The sequence below is a fragment of the Macaca nemestrina genome, chromosome 1, assembly GCF_043159975.1.
Source record: "Macaca nemestrina isolate mMacNem1 chromosome 1, mMacNem.hap1, whole genome shotgun sequence".
Lineage (NCBI taxonomy): Eukaryota > Metazoa > Chordata > Mammalia > Primates > Cercopithecidae > Macaca > Macaca nemestrina.
In genome coordinates, this window is record NC_092125.1 from 37,217,949 (window position 1) to 37,235,907 (window position 17,959).

Genomic DNA, 17,959 nt, shown 5'->3' on the forward strand with positions numbered 1-17,959 from the left:
CCTACCATGCCAACTGCTGCCACTGTGAGTGCATCACACTACCTACCCCATAACCAATGCAAAGGTATGCAAGGAGACCGGTGGCCCCACACCCGGTGCTGCACTGCCATTGCCATTGGAGTGTTCATGGGTACAGAGACTGCTAACCTTTTGCCTGCCAGTGCTCCGCCACTGTGCCAACACTGCTGCTGGCATGAAACTACGCATGGATGCCAGCAGACCTGCCTCCCACCTGTGCAGCCACTGCCGCCTTTGTGAATATGTGCACAGAGGTTACCAGTCCTGCGCCTGCCATCACTCTGCCCCCATGCTGATGCCACCACCAGTGTGAACATGCACAGGGACATTGGTGGGCTACTCCCTGCAGCATGCTGCACTGCTACCACTGCAAATGTCCACATCCCTGCCCTCATTAGTGCCCCACCACAGCTGATGAGCATGCACCCTGCTGCACTGCTGCTGCTCCTGGCATGTGTAAGCAAGCACAGATCCCACTGTCACCACCTAATGAATTGCTTTGGCTGGCGTCACCCATTGGAGTATTGTGACTAGTGGTCTGGGAACTCCTTGGCTCTTCCAATACAGTAGGTTCCTAGCCTTGAGGGGCCAGATTACAAAGCTGAGGACCTGATCCCAGACCCTAGAGTTGGAGCATGCAGTCCAGGAGGCCTAAGCTGAGCCTTGGACCCCTAAAGTCTTCCAGAAATGAAGCAGGTTGACTGAACCCACCTTACACCAGAATCAAACCTCCAAGGGTATCAAAGAGGAGGAAAGAGAAAAGAAAATTCATTCTAAGGACAGCAACTTCAAAGACTGAAGGAACATCAGCTCACAAAGATTAGAAAGCACAAGAACTCTGGCAACTCAAGAGTACAGAGTGTCTTCTTACCTCCAAATGACCACACTGTTCCCCAGCAATGTTTCTTAACCAGGGTGACATGACAGAAATAAAATTCAGAATATGTATAGTAACAAAGATTATCAACATACAGGAGAAAGTTGAAACTCAATCCAAAGAATCTAAGGATTACAATAAAATGATACAGGAGCTGACAGATGAAATGATCATTATAAGAAAGAACCACCAGGCGCGGTGGCTCATACCTGTAATCCCAGCACTTTGGGAGGCTGAGGTGGGTGGATCGACTGAGGTCAGGAGTTCGAGACCAGCCTGACCAACATAGTGAAATCCCATCTCTACTAAAAATACAGAAAATTAGCTGGGCATGGTGGTGGGCACCTGTAATCCCAGCTACTCAGGAGGCTGAAGCAGGAGAATCGCTTGAACCTGGGAGGCGGAGGTTGCAGTGAGCCAAGATTGCGCCATTGCACTCCAGCCTGAGCAACAGGAGTAAAACTCTGTCTCAAAATAAAAAATAAATAAAAAAAAAAGAACCAAACTAATCTGATGGGAATGAAAAACATACTACGAGAATTTCATAATGCAATTGCAGATATTAACAGCAGAATCAACTAAGCTGAGGAAAAATAAATCTCAGAGTTTGAAGACTGGCTCTCTAAAATAACTCAGTCAGACAAAAATAAAGAAAAAACAATAAAGATGAATGAACAAAACCTTTGAGAAATCTGAAATTATGTAAAAAGATCAAATCTACAACTCATTGGCATTCCCAAAAGAGAGAGAAACCAAGCAATTTGGAAAGTGTATTTCAGGCTATCATGCACGAAAATTTTCACAACCTCGCTAAAGGGGCCAAAATTCAAATTCAGGAAATGCAGAGAGCCCCTGAAAAATACTACAAAAGAAGACTATCCACGAGACACATAGTCATCAGATTCTCCAAAGCTGAAATGAAAGAAAAAATGTTAAAGGTAGGTAGAGAGAATGGGCACGTCACCTACAAAGCGAACTCCATAAGGCTAACAGCAGACATGTCAGCAGAAATCCTACAAGTCAAAAGAAATTGTGGGCTTACATTCAGCATTCTTAGAAAAGAAATTTCAAACAAGAACTTCATATCTAGCCAAACTGAGCTTCATAAGCAAAGGAGAAATAAGATCCTTTTTAGACAAGCAAATGCTAAGGGAATTTTTGTGACCAGATGTGCCTTACAAGAGGTCCTGAAGAGAGTGCTAAATATGGAAAAGAAAGACCATTACCAGCCACGACAAATACATGCTTAGATATTTAGACTACTATAAAGCAACCAAACAAGTCTGCATAGTAGCCAGCTAACAATATGATGACAGGATCAAATCCACACATATCAATACTAACCTTGAACATAAATGGGCTAAATGCCCCAATTAAAAGGCTGGTGAGGTTTTGGAGAAAAGGGAACTCTTATACACTGCTGGTGGGAATATGTAAATTAGTTCAGCCATTGTGGAAAGCAATTTGTCAATTTCTCAAAGAACTTAGAATTACCATTCTACCCAGAAACCCCATGATTGGCTCATACCCAAAGGAATATAAATCATTCTACCATATAGACATGTGCACTCATATGTTCATCATAGCATTATTCACAATAGCAAATACATGAAATCAACCTAAATGCTCCATCAGTGGTAGACTGGGTAAAGCAAATGTGGTACATACTCACCATGGAATACTGTGCACCCAAAAAAGGAATGAGATAATGTACTTTGCAGCAATATGGATGGAGCTGGAAGCCATTATCCTAAGCAAACCAACACAGGAACAGGAAACCAAATACCACATACTCTCACTTATAAGTGGGAGCTAAACATTGAATACATACGGGCACAAAGAAAGGGAAAACAGACACCGAGGCCTACATGAGGGTGGAGAGTGGGAGGAGGATGAGGATCGAAAACCTACTTATTGGTTATTATGCTTATTACCTGAGTGATGAAATAATTTGTACACCAAACCCCCACAACATGCAATTTACCTGTGTGACAAACCTGCACATGTACCCCTAAACCTAAAATAAAAGTTAAATAAAAATAAATACAGAAAAGTTTGTCTGGGTTTTCACTCACCATTCATTTTCCGTCCTGATCCATGTTCTTCCCTCCAGTTTTTTTGTTATTGTTTTTCCTTTCCCTCCTTACTCCATTTTACCTGTGCTGCTTGGCTGTCTAAAACACTGATCTCTAAACGTTTTTTATCATGATTTTTGGTAATGGTTCAAACAGCTGATTGAACAAGCTTCATGATGTTTTATAATTGCAGGTTTAAATTGCAGATTAAACTTGTGATTATAAAGTTATTTGAAGTTTGCTTCTAAATTCAGTTTCCTTCAATACTAATTTTTAATGGAGGTCATTGCTGAAATGATAGCTTAGAAAGAAACATGAATCCAAATTGAAGAAATACATCAGTGGCTGTATTTATTAAATTATAATATTCACTTTTCATTTCCATCAATCAGGCCAGGCGTGATGGCTCATGCCTGTAATTTGGCACTTTGGAAGGCCAAGGTAGGAGGATTACTTTAAGCCCAGGAATTTAAGACCAACCTGGTCAACACAGCAAGACCTCACCTCTACAAAAAATAAAACAATTAGCCAGGCGTGGTGGCACACACCTATAGTCTTGGGAAGCTGAGGTGAGAGGATCACTTGTGCCTGGTAGGTCAAGGGTGCACTGAGCTATGATTGTGCCACTGCACTGCAGCCTGGGAAACAGAGCGAGACTATGTCTCAAAAAAAAAAGAAAGAAAGAAAGAAAGAAATTTCAATTCCATCAATCAGTTATGCAAAGGTTTTTTTTTTTTAGTTAACTAGTAATTTTTTCTATCATAATGTCAATCAGTTGTTCTTACAGTTGTCTAAAACATTATTCAGTATAGCATTCCTATATTTTAACAAAGTGTTCCCAGCCAATTGAAATGCTGTATATCTAAGATTTTTAAAAAGATGAGAAACGTACTTCCAGATTTTTTATATATATAGATTTTAGACTTTTAAAAGGTGAGCTATGTATCATTTTTAGCAACAAACTCACACCAAGATGGAAATATTTCCTCCTGTCCATTTTCAAAATGACCTCTCCATAGTGTAAGTTTCTTTTGCTCATTGTTAAATTTCACATATATTTGGAAGGGACAAATTAAGTGTGTGTGTGTGTGTGTGTGTGTGTGTGTGTTTGTACAGATGGGGTTTCACCATATTGCCCAGGCTGGTCTCGAACTCTTGAGCTCAGGCAATCCTCCCACATTGGCCTCCCACAGTGCTGGGATTACAGGCATGAGCCACCATGCCCGGCCTGCTTTTTGTGTGTGTGTGTGTGTGTGTGTGTGTGTGTGTGTGTGTGTATGTATGTATGTATTTATTTATTTATTTTGAGATGGAGTCGTGCTCTGTCACCCAGGCTGGAGTGCAGTGGCGCATTCTCAGCTCACTGCAACCTCTGCCTCCTGGGTTCAAGCAATTCTCCTGCCTCAGCCTCCCGAGTAACTGGGATTCAGGTGCATGCCACCACGCCTGGCTAATTTTTGTATTTTTAGTAGAGACAGGGTTTCACCATCTTGGCCAGGCTGGTCTCGAATGATCTCATGATCCACCCATCTCGGCCTCCCAAAAGTGCTGAGATTACAGGTGTCAACTACCATGCCCGGCCTATTTATTTCTTAATATCAGCTAAGAAGTGGCTAAATTAATCACTTGTTATCCCTGAAAAGATTAGTAAATTTGGAAGAAGTCTTTTCATAAAAGAAAAGCAGTTAATTCATCTTAAAATTTCTTTTAAGAATTTTATATAAGAATCACAGTAAATCTATATTTTAGTACAAAAAGTATATTTACTTTCCATCTCATTAAAAAGAATTACATGGCTTTAAGAAAGTGAAAGATATTCTTTATTTTAAATTTATTTTAATTTTAAATTTACCTACAGTTTATTGTTAGACCTTGATTCTAGCATTTAATCTCTCTGATATAACTTTTAAATTAAGAGATCTATTTGTGCTTATATCCTAAGGATAGTCCAAGGATTGATTAATATTTTATATAAGCAAAAATGAGTTATTTCAATGACAGTATAATCTAGGCCGTTGGTATATGAAAGAATAGTTGGGGATTTATGCACTTTCACGGAGAAGCAGCAGGGACATAGCTAGTAGAATATGTAAGGGAGTAGTATGTTTTTCCTGTGAAGAAGACTTGCCTTTTTTACTCTTTCTCGGGAAAGTTTGCCCCTTTTCCTGATATGTAAATTCAGGTGTCAAATACATTAATCAACATTGCTTTAGGTCATTAACAACCTTTCCATCTGAATCAAGAAGCAGGAAGTTTGGGTTTTAGTATTGGATGTTATTTTTATTCATTCATTCAAGAAACATTTATTAAGCACTTACTCCCTGGTAAGTACTGTGTGTGGTATGCAGGGATAAGTTGATGGCTCATGTCTTACAGACAGGTGAATTGAGGAGACAGACGTGCAAATGACTATGATAGAGATATGTACAAAGTACTGTAGAAACATGGGAAGGGGAGCAAATTAGAGCCAGTGGAAACTGGTAAGTCTTCTCAGAGTAGATCTTGTTTAAGCCTAGAGAAATACTCCAGAACTAAACAGAGAAAGGGAGTAGGGTATTTGACAAGTATGTTGTGTCTGATTTTTGCATACAGGTTTTTTGTATTTTATTTCTGGGACCCAGCCTCAGCAAATACTGTAATGCAGAGGTTCTCAAACTTTTTCTATTCACAGTGCCCTTTGGGTTTCAATATTTTCACACTCCTAAGTCAAAAGAAATACCTCACAGTTAAGTAGGTTTATTAAATAGGTAGGTTCAAACCGCTTACTAAATATTTAATGTCCTAACAATTTATTAACCATTTGGAAAAGTACTACACATACATTGAAAGAGAAAACCTTTTATTTTATTCTCATTTATTCAATATTGCTTACCAATGTAAGGCATGTACTCGTTGGCATGGTACAGCTTCTCTGACCTTGGAATCAGATTGGATGTTACCACCTTCATTTTCTGTTCCATGTTAATTTTCACACAGTACTTGTTTTTTTTAATCACACAACCACCAATCAAACCAGTTTCAAAAAGATATGATGTCATCAAAATTAACACAGTGCATCTAAAGTTGAAAACTGTGAACTTTAAGTTCATGCTGTGTCTGGCAGATGTTACATATCACTGTTATTTCCCTCAATTTAAAATCCTATGGCATCCTTTCGAGTTTGCTGTGGAGCCCTGGAATGCCTTGATGTACAATTTGAGAATTGTAGCTTTAATAGGTTATTATCTATGACCAGTCTAAAGAAGAGATTAGTAGCTGGGCGTGTAGTTCACGCCTGTAATCCTAGCACTTTGGGAGGCTGAGGTGGGCGGACTGCTTCATCCCAGCAGTTCAAGATCGGCCTGGGCAACATGGTAAAGCCCATTGAGCCCATGGTAAAGACCCGGTCTCAAAAAAATTAAATAAACAAATATCAATAAGAAAAGAGAGTAGCTTAATGTCGTATAGTGAGCAAAAGAAAATAGGGTCATGCTAGCTGATGATTTGATTTCATTAAGAATTGTAATGTTGAAAGTTGGACACAGGCACGATCATTTCTATTTTAAAATTTGGTGTGGTTTTTACTATTTGATTTACTTAAAGTGGGTCATTTGTATTATACTCATTTTTTAACAGATGGATGAGTTACATATATCTATGATCCAGTGGATGGTAAACTTGCTGATTTTAATGATACCCAACTTTACTGACCAAGACTGTCTCCTGAAGTTGGAGGAGGAAAGTGCTGAGAAACACGACATAGGAGTTGCGCGATTAGAGCTAGATGCGATTGAACTGACAAGGAAGTTGTACCAATACTCCCGCTATTTGAGCAGGTGAAGCTATCTGGTTATTTTATTGTCGCTCTTTTGAAGAATTGAATGTTGCATAAAACAAAGAGACAGTGAAGTAGTAGCAATAGGAGTTATTTCAAAACCTTGAAAGAAATACTAGTTCAGTTTTTCAGCTAGCTTTAACACCATGACCAGTTATAATATGAGATTTTGGGTTTTCTTTTGAAAACTGTCAGCATGGGCAGGATGAGAAGTGTGTGTATGTGAGAGTAAGAATTAGGAAAAAAGGACTCACTTTCTTGCATAAATAAGACACATCTTACACTTTTGCACATACTGGTGAGGGAGTGGATTTAAGAAGAATATTGTAATTTCCTATGTGCTGTCATGTATTTTTTTAGACGGAGTTTTCTTCTGTCACTGAGGCTGGAGTGCAGTGGCGTGATCTCGGCTCACTGCAGCCTCCACCTCCTAGGCTCAAGAGATTCTCATGCCTCAGCCTCCTGAGTAGCTGGGATTTACAGGCGTGCACTACCACCCCTGGGTAATTTTTGTATTTTTAGTAGAGACGGAGTTTCGCCATGTTGGCCAGGCTCGTCTCGAACTCCTGATCTCAAGTGATCCGCCCACCTCGGCCTCCCAAAGTGCTGGAATTACAGCCGTGAGACACCATGCCTGGCTCTGAATGTATACTTTTCTGTGCTTCACTAAATGCCAACCAAAACATCTTTTTTACAAAATGGAAAAACAAAAACAAAAACAAAAAACCCACAAGCCCTTATATCTGAAAAGCTGGATTTCCACTGAATAAAGATGAAGTCTGGAAAATTATAATCCATTAACTAAGATGCAAGCTTGATGCTATGATTACTTTAAATTCAGGAAGTAGCTCTTACAATCTAAGCAAATTTTCCCTTCATTTCAATTCAATATTACCAAGGGTCAAGAATAAGAGGGATGGAAGGAAGAAGGAGGACAAGGGTAAGAAACTGAGGAGACAAATTATTCTCCTTGGTGAGTCAGTAGCTGAGTTATTATGGTGAACTTCCACTGTGTCTGGATTTTTAACATTTTAAACTTAGAAGAAGAACCAACAATAAATAGATTATGCTGAGTATGTATGTTCTCTTTTTCTTTTCTTCCCTCTTTTTGCAGTTCTTGCGAAGGGATGGTAACAGCAATGGCTCTGAGTAAATCCACTACCTCACACAGAAATGCTACTGAAGACCTTTATGAGGTGGATAAGTTGAAGGTAATAACTGTTTTCCCCTTAGTTTTGTTTTTGTTTTGTTTTTATCAGATTTTTGAGGTTCAATTGATGTACAATAAACTCACATATTTAAAGAATACAATCTTATAAATTCTAAAATATGTATATACTCATAAAAATGGTTAATAAAAACTAAAAATAGGGAACATATCAAACACACCCAGAGTTTCCTTGTACTGCTCTTTTATTTATCCTTCCAGCCTCATCTTGTCACCAGTGTCTGATCTACTACCTAACACCAAAGATTATTTTTTATTTTCTAGAATTTATAAAAGTGGAATTATAAAGAATGTACTCTTTTTTTGTCTGACTGCTTTCACTAAGCATGATTACTTAGAGGTTCATATTGTTGTTTTCATCAACTACTTATGCTTTTTAGTGCTGAGTAGTATTTCATTGTGTAGATAGACACAATTTATTTATCTAGTCTCTGTTGGTATGCATTTGAGTTGTTTCCAGTTTTAAATTATTACTAGATAACTTCAGTGCATATTCATATATTAAGTCTTTGAATGGACATATACTTTCACTTCCCTTCGGTTGATATCTAGGAATGGAATGGCTGAGTCACATGGAATGTGTGTTTAACTTTTAAAGAAACGGTCAAACTGCCTTCCAAAGTGGCTAACGGGTACAAAAATGCAGTTAGATAGAAGGAATAAGTTCTAGTATTCAATAGTACATTAGGGAAATTATAGTTAACAATAATTCATTGTATATTTCAAAATAGCTAGAAGAGAAGAATTGGCTGTCTCCAACACAAAGAAAAGATAAATGTTTGAGGTGATGGATACCCCCGTTACCCTGCTTTGATCTTTGCACATTGTACACATGCATCAAGATATCGTATGTACTCCAAAATATATATACAAATATGATATATCAATTTCTTAAAAAGTAGTTAAACCATTTTTACACTCTTGCCAGCAGTATCTGAGAGTTCCAGTTGCTTTACATACTCACTGACACTTGATATAGTCAGTCTTTTAAAAATTTTTTGTATAGAGTCTCGCTCTGTTGCCCAGGCTGGAGTGCAGTGGCGTGATCTTTGCTCACTGCAACCTCTGCCTCCTGGGTTCAAGAAATTCTCCTGCCTAAGCCTCCTGAATAGCTGGGACTACAGGCCTGCGCCACTACGCCTGGATTACAGTTGTGAGCCACTGCACCTGGCTGATATAGTCAGTCTTTTAAAATTCTACATTCTTATAAATGAGTAGTGGGATGTTACTGTGGTTTTAATTTGCATTTTCTTAATGACCAATGATGTTGAACTTCTTTTCATGTGTGTATGTGTAATCCATGTGTTTTCTGTGGTGTAATGTCTGTTCAAATCTTTGACTCATTTAGTATTGATTTGTTTGTTTCCTTGTTATTGAGTTGAGACAGCTGTTTTTTTCTGGATACCAAGTCTTTTATCAGATACATGATTTTAAAATATCTTCTCTTAGTCTGTGATTTGTCTTTTCTTCTCTTAATAGCGTCTTTTTTTTTTTTTTCCCTGAGACAGTATTTTACTATGTTGCCCAGGCTAGACTTGAACTCCTGGGCTCAAGTGATCTTCCCACCTGAGTCTCCAGAGTAGCCAGGATTATAGACATGAACCATCATGCCCAGTTATAGTGTCTTTCAAAGAGGGAAGTTCTTAATTTTGATGAAGTTCAATCTCTGATTTTTTTCTTTTATAGACCTTGCTTTTGGTATTCTATCTAAGGAAATTTTTGCATAATAACATCATAAAGATTTTCTCCTATGTTTTCTTCTAGAAGTTTTGGAGTTTTAGGCATTATATTCAAGTCTATGACCCATTTTGAGTTAATTTTTTAAAAAAAATATGGTGCTGGGTATGGATTCAAGTTCATTTTGTGGCATTTGGATATCCAATTGTTTTAGCACCATTTACTGAAAAAGTTGTCCTTTCTCTATTGAGATGCCTTTGTATCTTGATTGAAAACTTATTAACCATATATGTCTTGGTATTATTCTGGACACTCTGTTGTGTTCTGTTGATCCATTTGTCAACATTGTCACCGTCTCCAAACTGCCTTCATTACTATTGTTTTGTAGTGAGTTTTAAAATCAGGTAATATAAATCCTCCAAAAATTTTTTTTCAAGATCAAGCTATTCTAGTTCCTTTGCTTTCCATATGAATTTTATAATTAGGCTATCAATTTCCTCAAGAAAGCCTGCTGGGATTTTAATTGATATTATACCTATTGATCAGTTTGTGGAGAATCGACATCTTAACAATATGGAGTCTTTAAATCTGTGAACATGGTTTATCTCTTCATTTATTTGTCTTCTTTATTTCTTTAAGCAAAGTTTTATAGTTTTCAGTGTATAGATCTTACATATTGTTTGTCAGATTTATCCCTAAGTATTTCATATTTTGGTGCTACTATAAATGGTATTCTTTTATAATTATAATTTCTTATTATTCATTACTAATATATAGAATTACAGTGGGGTTTTAATACATTAATCTCATATCCTGTGACCTTGCTGAAATCACTTATTTCTTCTACGAGGTTTTTTTTTTTTAATTTTGTTTTTTCAGATTCGTTGGGATTTTTAATATACAGTCATGCAGTCATGTTATCTGCAGATAGGGACAGTTTTATTTCTTCCTTTACAATCTATATGTATTTTTTCTTTTTCTTGCCTTACTGCACTAATAAGACTCTATAATACTAGGTTGAAAAAATAATGAGAGCAGATATCCTTGCCTTGGTCCATCTTAGGGAAAAAGTATTAATTTGGTCCTCTTTAAGTATAATGCTAGCTACAGGTTTTTTTTATAGATACCCTTTATTAGATTGAGGAAATTCTTCTTTACTTCATGTTTGCTGAAAATCCTTTTTTTTTTTTTAGTCAGTAATGGATGTTATCAAATCCTTTCACTGCATCTATTGAGATGCTCATGAGTTGTCTTTTTCAGTGTGTTAATAGAGTGAATTACATTTATTGATTTTTAAATTGAATGTTAAACCAGTATTGTATTCCTGGGATAAACTCCACTTTATCATGATGTATTGTCCTTCTTATATGTTGCAAATTCAATTGATGGATTGTTTAGAATTTTTGCACTGATGTTCATAAAGGATATTTATTATATAGTTTTATTTTGTAATATCTTTGTTTGGTTTTGATATCAGGGTAATGCTGGCCTTTTAAAATGAGTTGAGAAGTGTTTCTTACTCTTCTGTTTTAGAAAATAATATGTGTAGAATTGTTTTATTTCTTCTATAGACGTTTGGTAGAATTCACCAGTGAAGCATCTTGGCATTGTGGGAAAGTTTTTAAGTAACGAATATAGAGCTATCTAATTTCTTTAACAAGTTTAAATAAATTTATCACATATAGAGCTATTATTTCCTTTTCTTGAGTGAGCTTTGGACTTGTAAGGAATTTGCAATTTCATCTAAGTTGTCTAATTTATTGTCATGCAATTGCTCACAATATTCTCTTGTTATCTTTTTAATAATTGTAGGATGACCACTCTCTCATTCTGTTATGGAAATTTTGAATCCTCTCTTTTGTTGTCTTCATGAATCTACACAAAGATTGTCCAGTTTTCTTGATCTCAAAGAACCAGATTTTGCTTTCATTGATTTTTCTCCACAATTTTTCTGTTTTCTATGTCCTTAATTTCCAGTCTAGTCTTTATTGTTTTTATTTTCTTATTCTGGGTTTAATTTGCTCTTCATTTTCTAGTTTCTTAAAGTGTAGCTGAGATTATTGATTTGAGACCTTTTTACCTCCTCCCCTCCAACCCCCTGTAGGCATTTAGTACTACAAACTTTCTCCTTTAGCTGCATCTCACAGATTTTGATATGTTGTGTTCTTATTTTAATTCCATGTAAGATACATTTTAATATCCATTTTGCATTCTTCTTTCATCCATGGGTTATTTAGAAGTATATTTAGTTCCCAAATATTTGAGTATTTTCCAGAGCTCTTCTGCTATTGATTTGTAATATGATTTCATTGTGGTCAGAGAACATACTTTGTACCACTTACATCCTTTCCAATGTATTGAGACTTGTTTGAGAACCTAGAATATGATCTGTCTTGGTAACTGTTCCATGTACAATTGAGAAGAATATTTATTCTGTTATTGATGGAGTTCAAATCAAATTGGTTGATACTCTTATTTAAGTGTCCTATATCCTTATTGATTTTCTGTCTACTTGATCCATCAGTTATTTGGAGAGGAGTATTGAAACCTTAACTATAATTATGTTTTGTCTATTTTCTTGGAGTTCTATCAGTTTTTGCTTCATGTATTTTGAAGCTATGTTATTAAGTGCAAATACATTTAGAGTGAACTGACTCTTTATCATTATGAAATTACTCTCTTAACACTGCATCTCCATAGACACAGAAAAGGCTTTCAATAAAATCCAATATCCTTTCATGATAAAAACCCTCAACAGACTAGACATTGAAGGAACATACCTCAAAATAATAAGAGTCATCTATGACAAACCCATAGCCAACATCGTACTGAATGGGCAAAAGCTTGAACCATTCCCCTTGAGAAATGGAACAAGACAAGGATGCTCAGTCTTACTATTCCTATTCAACATAGCTCTGGAAGTCCTAGCCAGAGCAGTTAGGCAAGAGAAAGAAATAAAATGCCTCCAACTAGGAAAAGAAGAAGTCAAACTATCTCTCTTTGCCGATGATAGGATTCTATACCTAGAAAATCTTAAAGACTCTGCCAAAAGTCTCCTAGAATTGATAAACAACTTTAGTAAAGTTTAGGATACTAAGTCAATATACAAAATCAATAGTATTTCTATACACCAATAATGTTCAGGCTGAGAGTGAAATCAAGAACACAGTTCCACTTTTAATAGCCACAAGAAAATCAAATCAAATACGTAGGAATACATCTAGCCAAGGAGGTGAAAGGTCTCTACAAGAAGAACTACAAAACACTGCTGAAAGAAATCAGAGATGACACCAATTAATGGAAAAACATTTCATGCTCATGGATAAGAAGAATCAATATCATAAAAATGGGCATACTGCCCAAAGCAGTTTACAAATTCAGTTCTATTCCTATCAAACTATCGATGTCATTCTTCACAGAATTTGAAAAAATATTAAAAATTCTTATGGAACTGAAAGAGAGCCCACATAGCCAAAGAAGTCCTGAGCAAAAGGAACAAAGCTGGAGGCATCACACTACCTTACTTCAAACTATATAATAAAGTAACCAAAACAGCATGGTACTGGTACAAAAACAGACATGGAGACGAATGGAACATAATAGAAAACTTAGAAATATAGCCTCACACCTACCAACCATCTGATCTTCAACAAGGCTGACAAAAACTAGCAAGGGGGAAAAGACTCACTATTCATTAAATGGTGCTGAGATAACTGGATTAAAGATTTATTTGTAAGACATCAAACTACAAAAATCCTGGAAGACAAGACTAGAAAATTCTCTTCTGACATTGGCCTTGGCAAATAATTTTTGGCTAAGTCTCCAAAAGCAGTAGCAACAAAAACAAAAATAGACAAGTGGGTCCTAATTAAAGAACATCTGCACAGAAAGGAAACTGTCATTAGAAAAACAGAAAACCTCCAAAATAGGGGAAGATATTTGCAAACTATGTGTCTGACAAAGGCCTAATATCTAGAATCTGTAGGGAACTCAAACAAATCTACAAGCAAAAACCAAATAGCCCACTTAAAAATGGGCAAAAGACACGAACAGATATTTCTCAAAAGAAGATACACAGTGGCCAACAAACATATGAAAAAATTCTCAGCATCACTAATCATCAGAGAAATACAAATCAAAACCACAATGATATACTATCTGACACCAGTCAGAATAGCTATTATTAAAAAGTCAAGAAAAACAACAGATGCTAGTGAGGCTGCAGAGAAAAAGGAATACTGTTAATTCACTCTTGGTGGCAATGTAAATTAGTCTAGCCATCACGGAAAGCAGTCTGGAGATTTCTCAATAAACTTAAAACAGAGCTATGGTTCAACACAGCAATCCCATTACTGTGTACATACCAAAAGAAAATAAATCATTCTATCAAAAAGACGTATGCACTCACATGTTCATTGCTGTGCTATTTGCAAGAGCAAACAATAATAGACCAAAGCTGGAAACAACCTAAATGTCCGTCAATTGCTGACTAGATAAAAAAAAAGGCAGTATATTTATATAACAGAACATTATTTGGCAGTAAAAAAGAAGCACTGATACATGCAACAACATGGAAGAACCTTGAAAACACGCTGAGTGAAAGAAGTCAGTAACATATTGTGATGTTTCGAAAGACCACATATTATTTTATGCACATAAACTATTTCAAAAGACCAACATATTGTATTATTTTATTCACATAAAATGCCCAGCATAGGCAAATCTATAGAGACAGAAAGATTAGTGGCTGCCTGGAGCTCGTAAAGGAGGGGCAGGAATGGGAAATGAACAACTGCTAACAGGTACAGGCTTTCTTTGGGCCTGATGAAAATATTCTAGGATTAGATTGTAGCGATGGTTGCACAACTTTGTGAATAACTAAAAACCATTAAATTATACACTTTCAATGGGTGTATCGTATGTTTTTGAAAACCTGACTAAAAAGATGATCAAGAGAGCCCAAAATTGGTCTGCTAAAAGAGTAAAATTGGGAAGCTTTTGGCGAGATTAATTAAGACAAAAAGATGCAAAAAAATATATCAAGAATGTGTAATTCAGATGATTCAGATATTCAAAAAATAGTAGGAAGAGATTATGAAGGACATTATCACAAACATTTGAAAACTTAGATGAAATGGACAAATAAATATAACCCAGAAGACTTGAGAATAAATTAAAAACCCAACTAGTCCTATAACCATTAAAGGAATTAGTCAAAAATCTTCCCCCAAAAGATGCTCTAGGTGTAGACAGCTTCAACAGCAAGCCTATCAAACATTTAAGAAATAAATAATTCTATTCTTACACAGACTCTTTCAGGGTCTAAAGAAGAGGCAATACTTTTTATACAAAAACCCAAAAGGCATTGTGCAAGAAAGGGAAATTACAGACCAGTCTCATGTGGAATACAAAATCCTAAACAAAATACAGGCAAATCAAATCCAGCAGTAAATGAGAGGGGTAATACATTATGAACACGTTAACTTTATTCTAGGAATGTAAGTTAGTAATATAACTTCTGTAATGTATCTATAGGTACACTGGATACAACCCAATTAATAAAAAATTAATGGCATATATATATAACATATATATGTGTGTGTGTATATAAATATAGATTGCCCTTAATTGCAGGGTACATTGTGTGTGTGTATATGTATATATATGTAATGCCTGCCAGCATTAAGTAGTTCTAAAATGAAACACAAAAGGAAATATTTATGATAATTTCAAAATATAAATTACTTAGGAATAAATCTAATAAAAGTTGATCAGTTCCTTTCTGGAGTATAGTTCAAACATTATTTGAGAAACATTAAAACACCTAAATGAAGATACACCATGTTCATGAACTGGAAGACTCTATATTGTAAAGACGTCAATTTTCCTCGGAGAGAGGAGAATGTAGCGGTCCTGTCCAATACAGTAGCCACTAGCCACATATTGCTATTTACATTTGAATTTATTTTTATTTTTATTTTTTGAGACAAAATCTGGCTCTGTTGCCCAGGCTGGAGTGCACTGGTGCAATGTTGGCTCACTGCAACCTCCACCTCCCGGGTTCAAGAGATTCTAGCTCCTCAGCCTCCTGAGTAGCTGGGATTACAGGCACAGGCCACCATGCCTGGCTAATTTTTGTCTTTTTAGTAGAGACAGGGTTTTGCCATGTTGGTCAGGCTGGTCTTGAATGCCTGGCCTCAAGTAATCCACCCATCTCAGCCTCCCAAAGTGCTGGGATTACAGGCATGAGCCACCATGCCCAGCTGAATTAATTTAAATTTAAAAATTTATCTCTTCAGTCATATTAGCCATATTTTAAGTGCTAAGTAGTACATATTGCTACCAGGGATCATATTGGACCATGCACACATAGAACATTTCTATCACTGTGGAAAGTTCTATTAAACAGCACTAATCTAGGGGTCACAATCAAGTTTCCAACAGGTTTTTTTTTTTTTTTTTAAACTTGACAAACTGTCTCTAAAAGCTGTTTTGGATATTCAAAGAATCAAGAATAGCTAACACACTCTTGAAAATGAGGTGAGAGGACTCATCCTCTCATATTTTAAATTTCTCGTAAAGCTAAACTGACACAGCATAGTGTTAGTTCAAAGGTGGACAACTGTGTCAATGGAATCAAAAAACAGAACCAAAAATTTATGGCCTTTTATATAAGGATGGCATATAGAATTAATGAGGAAATGATGAACTTTCCAATTAAAAATACTAGGGGACTGGGCGCAGTGGCTCACGCCTGTAATCCCAGCACTTTTGGAGGCTGAGGAGGGCGGATCACGAGGTCAGGAGATCGAGGCCATCCTGACTAATACGGTGAAACACTGTCTCTACTAAAAATACAAAAAATTAACCAGGCATGGTGGCGCACGCCTGTAGATCCAGCTACTCGGGAGGTTGAGGCAGGAGAATCGCTTGAATCCAGGAGGCAGTGGTTGCAGTGAGCTGAGATCGCGCCACTGCATTCCAGCCTGGGCGACAGAGCGAGACTCTGTCTTAAAACAAAACAAAACAAAAAAACCCCAAAACTAGGAATATTGGTTATCTATATAGGAAAGATGAAATTAGACTTGTACTTCACACAAAAATCAATTCCAAAGCGACTAGAAATCTACATGTGAAAGTCAAAATTATAAAGCTTTTAGAAGACGATATTTCAGATCTTAGGGGTAGGAAAATGTTTTTTTGTTGTTGTTTTTTTTTTTTTTGAGATGGAGTCTTGCTCTGTCGCACAGGCTGGAGTGCAGTGGCCGGATCTCAGCTCACTGCAAGCTCCGCCTCCCAGGTTTACGCCATTCTCCTGCCTCAGCCTCCCGAGTAGCTGGGACTACAGGCGCCCACCACCTCGCCCGGCTAGTTTTTGGTATTTTTTAGTAGAGACGGGGTTTCACCGGGTTAGCCAGGATGGTCTCGATCTCCTGACCTTGTGATCCACCCGTCGGAAAATGTTTTTTAAAATAAGAGATAAGGAACACTAACTCAAAAGGAAAAGGTTCATAGTTTTGATTACCTTAAATTTAAGAATTATTTTTATCAAGAAAATACCATTAAAACAAAAACAATCCACAAAATGGGAGAATGCATTTGCAACACTTATAACTGGCAAAGGACCAGTATCCAGAATATAAAATGACCTTCTAGGAACCAATATTATAAAAATACACAACCCAGTAGAAAAATGGGCAGAAAGCTTGAATGTATACTTCACAAAGGAGAAAATCCAAATGGCTGACATACTTATGAAAAGCTGTTCAATTTCATAAGTGATAAGGGAAATACAAACTAATATAATTACTTACATAACAAATTGGCAAAAAATTACAAAGTCTAGGCCGAATGCGGTGGCTCATGTGTGTAATTCCAGCACTTTGGGAGGCCGAGGTGGGCGGATCACCTGAGGTCAGGAGTTCAAGATCAGCCTGGCCAGGATGGTGAAACCCTGTCTCTGCTAAAAATACAAAATTAGCCCAGCACGGTGGCACGCACCTGCAATCCCAACTACTGGGGAGGGTGAGGCAGGGGAAGCGCTTGAACCTGGGAGGCAGAGGTTGTGGTGAGCTGAGATCACACCATTGCACTTCAGCCTGGGCAACAGAGCAAAACTCCATCTAAAAGAAAAAAAAAAAAAAAGAAATTGCCAAGTCTGGCAATATAAGTGTTAAGAAGAGGGGAGCAACAGGTACTTCCTATACTGCTGGTAAGAATATAAATTTGTACGTTCACTTTGGAAATCAGTTAACATTATCTGTTAAAGT

The 17,959-nt window shown here is 36.8% G+C and overlaps 1 protein-coding gene across 5 annotated transcripts in view; it reads left to right on the forward strand.

The window, feature by feature from the left end:
* Positions 1–17,959, forward strand: part of LOC105484506 (axonemal dynein light chain domain containing 1) — a 192,775-nt gene that overhangs the window by 120,900 nt on the left and 53,916 nt on the right. For all 5 annotated transcript variants that reach the window (XM_071076277.1, XM_011746195.2, XM_011746192.2 and 2 more), the window contains 2 exons: positions 6,586–6,785; positions 7,899–7,995. In XM_071076277.1, coding sequence (XP_070932378.1) covers positions 6,586–6,785; positions 7,899–7,995 — 297 coding nt within the window. The remainder of the gene's footprint in view (positions 1–6,585; positions 6,786–7,898; positions 7,996–17,959) is intronic.